The sequence below is a fragment of the Chanodichthys erythropterus genome, chromosome 7, assembly GCF_024489055.1.
Source record: "Chanodichthys erythropterus isolate Z2021 chromosome 7, ASM2448905v1, whole genome shotgun sequence".
NCBI lineage: Eukaryota > Metazoa > Chordata > Actinopteri > Cypriniformes > Xenocyprididae > Chanodichthys > Chanodichthys erythropterus.
In genome coordinates this window covers 43,555,005-43,565,102 of record NC_090227.1, presented here as the reverse complement: position 1 = coordinate 43,565,102, position 10,098 = coordinate 43,555,005, and the positions used below count along the sequence as shown (strand labels likewise).

Genomic DNA, 10,098 nt, shown 5'->3' with positions numbered 1-10,098 from the left:
AGTCAGAATTGTGTGATATAAAGTCAGAATTATGAGATATAAAGTCAGAATTGCGTGATATAAAGTCAGAATTATGAGATATAAAGTCAGAATTGCGTGATATAAAGTCAGAATTGTGTGATATAAAGTCAGAATTGTGTGATATAAAGTCAGAATTATGAGATATAAAGTCAGAATTGCGTGATATAAAGTCAGAATTGTGTGATATAAAGTCAGAATTGTGTGATATAAAGTCAGAATTATGAGATATAAAGTCAGAATTGTGTGATATAAAGTCAGAATTGTGTGATATAAAGTCAGAATTGTGAGATATAAAGTCAGAATTATGAGATATAAAGTCAGAATTGTGTGATATAAAGTCAGAATTATGAGATATAAAGTCAGAATTGTGTGATATAAAGTCAGAATTATGAGATATAAAGTCCGAATTGCGAGATATAAAGTCCGAATTGGGCGATAAAGTCAGAATTGTGAGATATAAAATCAGAATTATGATATAAAGTCAGAATTGCGAGATATAAAGTCAGAATTGCAAGATATAAAGTCAGAATTGTAAGTTATGAAGTCAGAATTGGGCGATAAAGTCAGAATTGTGTGATATAAAGTCAGAATTGCGAGATAAAGTCAGAATTGCGAGATAAAGTCAGGATTGTGAGATATAAAATCAGAATTATGATATAAAGTCAGAATTGCGAGATAAAGTCGGAATTGTGAGATAAAGTCAGAATTGCGAGATAAAGTCAGAATTGCGAGATATAGTCAGAATTATGAGACATAAAGTCAGAATTGTGAGATATAAAGTCAGAATTGGGCGATAAAGTCAGGATTGTGAGATATAAAATCAGAATTATGATATAAAGTCAGAATTGCGAGATATAGTCAGAATTATGAGATATAAAGTCAGAATTGTGAGATATAAAGTCAGAATTGGGCGATAAAGTCAGAATTGTGAGATATAAAATCAGAATTATGATATAAAGTCAGAATTGCGAGATATAGTCAGAATTATGAGACATAAAGTCAGAATTGTGAGATATAAAGTCAGAATTGGGCGATAAAGTCAGAATTGTGAGATATAAAATCAGAATTATGATATAAAGTCAGAATTGTGAGATATAGTCAGAATTGCGCGATAAAGTCAGAATTATGAGATATAAAATCGAAATTGTGAGATCGAAATTGTGAGATAAAGTCAGAATTATGAGATATAAAATCGAAATTGTGAGATATAAAGTCAGAATTGCGCGATAAAGTCAGAATTATGAGATATAAAATCGAAATTGTGAGATAAAGTCAGAATTGCGAGTTATAAAGTCAGAATTGTGAGATATAAAGTCAGAATTGCGAGATAAAGTCAGAATTGTGAGATATAAAATCAGAATTATGATATAAAGTCAGTATTGCAAGATAAAGTCGGAATTGTGAGATATAATGTCAGAATTGTGTGATATAATGTCAGAATTGTGTGATATAAAGTCAGAATTGTGAGATATAAAATCGAAATTGTGAGATAAAGTCAGAATTGCGAGTTATAAAGTCAGAATTACGCAAAACCATGGTATCACGCAAGATATAAAGCTCTTTCTGATATAAACTTGCAATTGCGGGAAAAAAAGTCATAATTACCTTTTTATTTTTATTTCATGGCATTTAATTTATTTCATTTTTAATATTTAATTTATTTTTAAACAAGCTTCCATACTCCCTTGATGCCCACTCAATGCCCGCTAATATTACTACAGTGTAGCTGAACAAAACGAAGAAATGCTAAAGAGAACGTGGGCTGAAACATTTTTTGGTTTTCCTATGTTCTCCTCTCCACCTCAGAAGGTCCCAAAACATTTGTAGAATGAATAAACAGGTACAATCCCTTAAACACAACCCCTTAGATTCAAGATCAGCAATATGTGATCCTCATTAGGGTGACTAAAAAGGTGTTTTGGATTAGACAAAAATCAGTTTTTATATGCAGGCGTGAGTGCATAGGTTCCTGCAAAAAAGTCTTTATGTCCATGTCAATATTAACGACCAAACTCCATGTGGACGAATTTGGCATAGGTATAAAATAAACAAATGTCCTTTATGTAGCATTTCACACCCTCCTATAGATTGATTAACATATATTTAAATATATAATTTCATATAGATATATTCATGAGAGGAAAAGGAGAATAACAAAGCAAACAAAAGTGAAATCTAAAGCTCTAAGATTACTCGATAGTTCTTATCTTCTTTAAATCACAGTAATATTTAAATATTTAAAATGATTAAAACACAGTGCCGATACAGAGATAACCAAAGAAAAGGTCACACAGAGGAAGATCACTATTACTGAGTTAGGAGGGTGTGATTTAGCCTCACAAATTGGAAGGGAGTTTCGAACGGAGCGGTTCTAGTTCGGACGGGTGGCCGTCGGAGGCACGCGGGAGAGAAAGTGCAGGTGACGTCCCTATAGAGTGAGCTTGGCTTCGAGAGCCTGGAGAAGTTTGAACGGGGGCGGCTATGTGCCCTGATACCGAGCTACAGGGTTTGGGCGTTAGCGTCGGCGATGAAAACGGGGAGAGGCAGTATCCGGGCTCCTGAGGGGAAGACTGAGCCGCTCCCTCTACGGCAAGTGACGGGTGGGAGCTGGACAGTATGTTTAAATCCTCGTAAAAGCGGCCCAGTGGAGAGTCTGTGCCGGAGAAGTGGTGACCCGGGAGCTGGCCGGGGCAGGAGGACTGCGGGAGGAGCAGGGATGTGTGGGAGCCAGCGGCACTGGAAGGGTCACTGTAGTGGAAAGTTCTCCCCGTGACGGGGCTCTGGATGGTCGGGCTGGGGGCTAAAGGGGTGTAGCAGGGCGAGGCGTTCGCTGAGCCGTACTGAGCGAGCGAAGCCAGCGCTGACCTTTCTAAAGGAAGGTAAGCGGATAAAGCGGGAGGGATCTGGGATGACGTGGAACTCTCGGGGGCTTGGGAACGGCTGGAAGTAGGTGATCCGGGTGGGGGAGTGTGGAAGAGGTTCAACCCAGTGGAAGTCTTCCCCCCTCCGGCAGCAAACTGCTGGGAGCCTGTTTGAGAGGGTTTTGGTGGAGGTTGCTGACTGGGGGTGTGACTGTACAAGCCCGTGGAAAGAGGACTAGTATTCGATGAGGCTGTAGCCAAGATCCCAGTTGGAAATCCCCCTGTTTGGAGGCATCCCGACAGCGGAGGCGTACCGGGAGCAACGGCCTGCTTTTGCCTCGGCTGTGAATGGAGTTGTGCGGTGCTAGAAGTCAGCGACGCCGATGAAGAGGAGAAGCTCCCAAATGGGAATGCCGATGCTTGCTGGCGTGTATCGCTGGAACAAGCGGCGCCGGTCGAGTGCTGCGTTCGGAAGGACGCAAGAAGAGGCGTATCGATTCCCGGACGTAGCTTTGAGGGGGAACCGGATGGAGAGTCGCCAGCTGATTTTGGTGCAACTGTCTGAAACCTCTTCACCCGGGCGGGCGGCTCGTTTCTCGATCCGAGAACGGGAATGGGAGGTCGGAAGAGAGTGGCGGGTAGATGAGGGTGGTGGGTTAGTGCAATGGCGACTGACGTGGTGGCAGCAGCAGCTTGTAGAGGCGCTTGGATCAGGGGAGCCCAGATGACTGGAGTAGGGGACGGAGGAGCAGGCGGCGACGGACTCTGCATCAGGTTGGCGCAGTGAGCCATGTCCCGGTCGTGCTGCACGATCTGCTGGATGATCTCATTTTCCTGGTAGTTCAAAACCCCTGAACTCAAGTCGTGTTGGACCTTGTGCTGGAGGATAGAGTTCTTCTTCCCTAAGGGATGAAAGATAAAGTATTTGATTTGTAGTCAGCAGAAAAACACATTTTTTTATGACTTCAGTAAACATCACTAACAAAAAGTACTGTTATTTTTGGGTTATGATAGCATGTTATTCCATGGTTTTGTTGTTGTAACTCTATATTGAGCTCTATAATTCCATGGTATATAAATATGGTAATCATTCAGTACCATGGTATAAATCAAAATACCATGGTATTAACACAATTTTTTTTTTAAAATGAAAGCACGGTTATACCATGGTTTTGATGTACATCTATATTCCTTTATATAATCCTATGGTATATAAATATGGTAATCATTCAGTACCGTGGTATTACCACTTTTTTTTTGGAAATTATAGCATGGTTTTACCATGGGTTTGGTGTAACTTTATATTCCGTTCTATAATCCTATGGTTATAAATATGGTATTCATTCAGTACCATGGTATGTATCAAAATACAACAGTATTACCATCTGATACCATCACATTACCATGGTATTATGGCTATAAAACTTTGCTCCAGAATTTCTTATAAAAATAAACAATAAAACGTAGATGACAACACATGCAAAATCACAATTAGAATTTATTTATTTTCAGTTAAAATGTAGTTTATTTATGTATTCATTTTAATTGAAACGAAACAAAATTAATGCATTTTATATATATATATATATATATATATATATATATATATATATATATATATATATATATATATATATATATATATATATATATATATATATATATATATATATATATATATCAAAGTACCAGGGTATTACCACTTTTTTTGGAAATTATAGCATGGTATAACCATACTATAATTTCTGATAATACCCTGGTTCTGAATGATTACCATATTTATAAGCATAGGATTATAGAAAGAAATATAGAGTTACATCAAAACCATGGTATAACCATGCTATAATTTCCAAAAGATAGTGGTAATACCATGGTACTGAATGATTACCATATTTATATACCATAGGATTATATAATAAGTAATTTGTAAGAATGTTAGCTGTAATTGCACTCGTCCTTCAAACAGACCATGTCTTTTTTTATAAATACCCACCAAAAATGATATTATTCACCCTCAAGTGTCGCCTTGAATATGGAATAAAAATCAAATGCAGCACTTGATCTGTCCACAGTTTCAACAGCACTTTGATTCATCTCACACACCACTTCATCCCTGTTTAAAAGGTCTGCTGTCCGGGAGCCTCGGCTCGCCTCAGGACGGCTCCGAGCGCAATCAGAGACGGAGCGGCAGCTCGCGGTGAGGACACAGGCCGAATGGAAATAGCTCAGCGTAGCAGGAGGCAGATCGTTCCTGCAGGCTGACCGGCCTGTGTTTGCCCGCTCCTCACTGCTGAGCCCCAGATAAGAAAGAGTACAGAAAGAGCGCAGACGTGACCTCTACCGTACGCAGGGCTGATATAAACAAGAGAGGAAGAACTGGGATGAGCAGAGGGCACTTTGCTATGTTTGGTAATGTCACACTATCACTTACTACTGTAATCACACTGCGCCGCTGTGGAGCCGAGCATGACACCAGAGACTTTTGATCTTCTGGCCATACAATAATAGAAAACAAATAAAACACATGAACGTGCCTTGAGAGTGTGCTTGATTTAATTCACTCTAGAGCTGAGCTAAACGTCATTTCTGAATTTAGACTAGTTGTTTAAATCTCCAAAAAAAAAATATATATCTTGGTCACATTTGACCATAATGATAAAGACATATATTATATATATATATATATATATATATATATATATATATATATATATATATATATATATATATATATATATATATATATATATATATATATATATATGTATGTATATATGTATATTCATTATTAATTAAGAAATATTATTAATGCATTATAATATTTAATTAATTAAATTATCAAATAATTATAATGTATTAATAATATGTATTAATTGACTATGAATGTATATGTTTATATGTACTTCATATATGTATATATATATAATTATTGTAATATACATGTACTGTACAATTTTTTTATTTTATATATTATAAATGAACAAAACATACATATTCATTATTAATGAATAAATATTATTATTAATGCTTTATAATCATAATTAATAAAATTAATGATTGATTATAAAGTATTAATAATATTTATTAATTAGTAATGAGTATATAAGTTTATATATGTGTATATATATTCATTTTTAATATATAAAATAAAATCAATATAAATTATAAAAAAATATTTGTACAGTACATATTTCAACTATATATATATATATATATATATATATATATATATATATATATATATATATATATATATAGTAATAATATTTATATTTAAATGTAATTTTTGTAATATACATGTAACGTACACTTTTTTTATAATTTATATTTTTATTTCATATATTATAAATGAAAAATACTAATGAATAAATATTTATTATTAATGAATAAATATTATTAATGCATTATAATTACCATTAATAAAATTATTGATTAATTGTAATGTATATATATATATATATATATATATTTATATATATTCAATTTTAATATATAAAATAAATTAATATTTCAACAATATATATATATATATATATATATATATATATATATATATATATATATATATATATATATATATATATATATATATATATATATATATATAAAATTGTTGAAATATATATTTACTAATATTTATATTTAAATGTAATTATTGTAATATACATGTTCTGTACAAATATTTTTATTATTTATATTTTTATTTTATGTTATAAATGAAAAAAATAAATATATATATATATTATTAATAAATACATATTATTAATGTGTTATAATTATAATTAATACAAATATTAATTATAATGTATGAATAATATTTATGAATTAATAATGAATATATATGTGTGTATATTTACTGTATATACACACACACGCACACACAGATTGATAATTCAATAATTCATATTTGATTCATAATAATCTGCTCTGAAAGGTGCTAGACTTCAAATTGGATTAGAGTTTAGGCCATTTTCTGATAGGAAGAGGAGCGATTAAGCAGAGCTACACCGCAGGGACACGATCAACCTGTGTGAACCTCATTCATTTCAACACAGATGCAGATCTGCTTAATCTTTGATTAATTACCGATGTCTATGAGCGACTGCGAGCGCTGCAGTCTCAAATCTGTGGACAACAGGACGAGTTCTGCTCCAAAAATACGACACATCCTATACACATCCAGAGCTGTCTGACGGCGTTTGAAGGTGTATGTGGCGTTTCTCCAGGAGGAAGTTCCTCTATAATAAGCAGTCTCACATTGTGTGAAGCGCTCTGCTATGAACTGATTGAGTTTGTTGTTGTTACCGCGGTGAGTGGGCCGCCGGTGCCGGATGTGGATGTTTACAGTGACGGACAAGAGCGTGTTCCCTCCTACTGAGGAAAATAAACACTGCGTGAGGCGTAAACACCAGCGCAGCGGGCCAGAGAGACCGACTGACTCGATCAGGCAGGAAACCAGAGACGCTGACAGAGAAATTACACTCCGTTCTGAGACATTAGACACAAGAGGGAGTGAGAGCTCAGTTTAGGTGCAGTTGCACTGGAGCACGGTAAAACAAATACATTATAATACACTTACAAATGGTTCAAGTGCATGAAAATAAAGTGCATTTCTGTGTTCTATTCTGTATACAAACACAATATTAGTAGTATGCAACCAAAAGGTTTTAAAGGGTTAATTCACCTTAAAATGAAAATGAAGTCATCGTTTACTCACCCTAGTGCTGTTCTTCAGACCACCATTTTCATTTTTGGGTGAATTAACCCTTTAAGTTTCTTACCGATGCGGTCCAGGCGGTCCAGAGCGACGGTCTCGAACGCTCTCCTCATCATCGGATACTCCTCCAGGACCTCATTGAAGTTGTCCACAGACAGCGAGTACAGACGGCAGTATGTGTCCGCCCGGACGCTGGCGGTGCGTCGGCCCCGGGTCAGCAGACAAATCTCTGGTAATGAGAATTTGAGGGTAAAATGTGATTAACTATATATAATTTAATATAAATATATTATATACATTGCATTTTTTTGTAAGAATGTATTATTTATTTTAATTTGCATTTATAATTAGAATACTTTGCAAAATGCAGCATTTCATACTGGCAGAGTTGTAAGAATATAGTTTTTTTCTTTAGGTTATAAATGCAAATTATTGTAAATAAATTATTATAAATGCATTTAATTTTTATTTGCATGTATAAAGAAAATAAATTTCATTTATAAAATGCAGCTGTAAGAATATAGTTTTTTTCTTTAGGTTATATATGCTAATTAGAATTAATAATACATTTTTATAAATGCATTTATTATGATATTATGTATTGTCATTATTTTCATTTATAATTTTAATAAAGTGCATTTATAAAATGTAGTTGTATGAATATAATATAAATGCAAATTCAAAAAATAATACATTACTGTAAATGCATTTATTATGATAATTATTTTTTTCTTTAGATTATAAATGTAAATTATAATAAATAAATGATAATAAATGCATAAGTTAATATTTATTATCATTTGCATTTATAATTAAATATAATTATAAATGCATTTATTATGATAATTTATTATTATTTGCATTTATAATGAAAATAAATTGCATTATAAAATGCAGCTGTAAAAAATATATTTTTTTCTTTAGGATATAAATGGAAATTATAGTAAAAAATAAAGTTATTATAAATGCATTTAATTTGATAATTTATTATTTATTATTATTTGCATTTATAATTATAACAAATTGCATTTATATAACACATTTATAAGCATTGATAGTGGCAGGCTTGTAAGAATATATATATATATATATATATATATATATATATATATATCTATATATATATAGTTTTCAAATGCCAATTATAATTAATAATACATTATTGTATATGCATTTATTATGATTCATTTTTTCTTTAGCTTATAAATGTACATTATAATAAATAAATGATAAATGTATTTAATATGATCAATTATTATTTATTTAGAATTATAATAAATGGCATTTATAGAATGCATTTATAACAATTTCATGCTGAGGAGGTTAAGAACAGTTTTTCATTGTAAAATTATGTATACTTTTTAAGTAACAGAATTTGAACTCATCTTCTGGATTTACTGTATTGAAACAAAACTATTACAGAACAATAATAACGTCGTCATCTATCCACCAATACTGCAGATGAAATGAAAAATGAAAATGAATGAAATGAAAGCTAAATGAAAGCTGCACAAAATCCTTCCAGAAATGACGTTTCAACAACACTGCACTGATCGACATGAACCTCCGGTGAACCTGTGCGTTCAGACACACTTCCGATCACATTCTCTCTCTGAACACATCCAGAAGTGCTCACAGTGTCTTTCTATCGAGGCAAAAACAAAAACAAGCTCCAAACCAACTTTCCTTCCCCCTTTTTTGGATTAAAAATGTTCTGTAATCCACCGCCGGAGCACTAAATGCCCCTCAGAGCTTAGAGGACCGGCAGACCTCACATGTGACGGCGGATCAGAAGAATTACGCCCCTTTCATCGGGGTGCAGAGCTGCTGTCCTCCAGAGAAGACCAAGACCACTGTCCACTCAACCAATACCCACAATCCCCTCTGCCTCTTAAGTGCCAAACATCAATGAAAGGGACGGGGGAAGAAATCAATTTACAGACGCCTTGCGATTCTTTTCATGCACGACTCTGGAACGATTCGCAGAACGTCAATATTGAGAATTTCAGATTTATTACTAAAAATTCTGTTTATTAACAAAGCATATGCAGAAAATGTGTGAAACACTGTGACTCCCTCGATCCAAATCAAATCACGTAAAGATTGGCACTCTTCAATATTCAGAGTCAGTGCTCTTACTGTATGACGGATATTGACTGATTGCCTTGAGCAATAATATTTTTCTGTCTGATGAAGCACTGAATTGAAATGTCGGCCGGACACACAGAAGTGACACTGGATTTGTTCCAGAATGATTTTGTGATCTGACACTGACCTCCGTTTAGCTCATGGCAGCGTTTCCATTAGCGTGATGCGTTCAACAGCTGATCTCTACCACTCTTCTGACTCATCAAAATAAAACCAGCAGGAAATCCGTGCGGGAGAATAATCTGATGGAATACTGGGATTGTTTACCGTGATGGGAGAGTGTGTGTGTTTATGTGTCAGGATTATGTTAACTGTGCGGTACGGCTGTGTTTTTTTTGTCATTAAACACTC

General features: G+C 33.9%; 1 protein-coding gene across 1 annotated transcript in view; it reads right to left on the bottom strand.

The window, feature by feature from the left end:
- Nucleotides 1-2,357: 2,357 nt before the first annotated feature.
- The window catches only part of hcn4 (hyperpolarization activated cyclic nucleotide-gated potassium channel 4), a 106,511-nt gene continuing 98,770 nt past the window's right edge, over nucleotides 2,358-10,098 (bottom strand). Inside the window, exons 7-8 of the mRNA XM_067389473.1 lie at nucleotides 7,664-7,828; nucleotides 2,358-3,784 (exon numbers count right to left, since the gene is read on the bottom strand). Of these exons, the coding sequence (XP_067245574.1) occupies nucleotides 2,358-3,784; nucleotides 7,664-7,828 (1,592 nt within the window). The remainder of the gene's footprint in view (nucleotides 3,785-7,663; nucleotides 7,829-10,098) is intronic.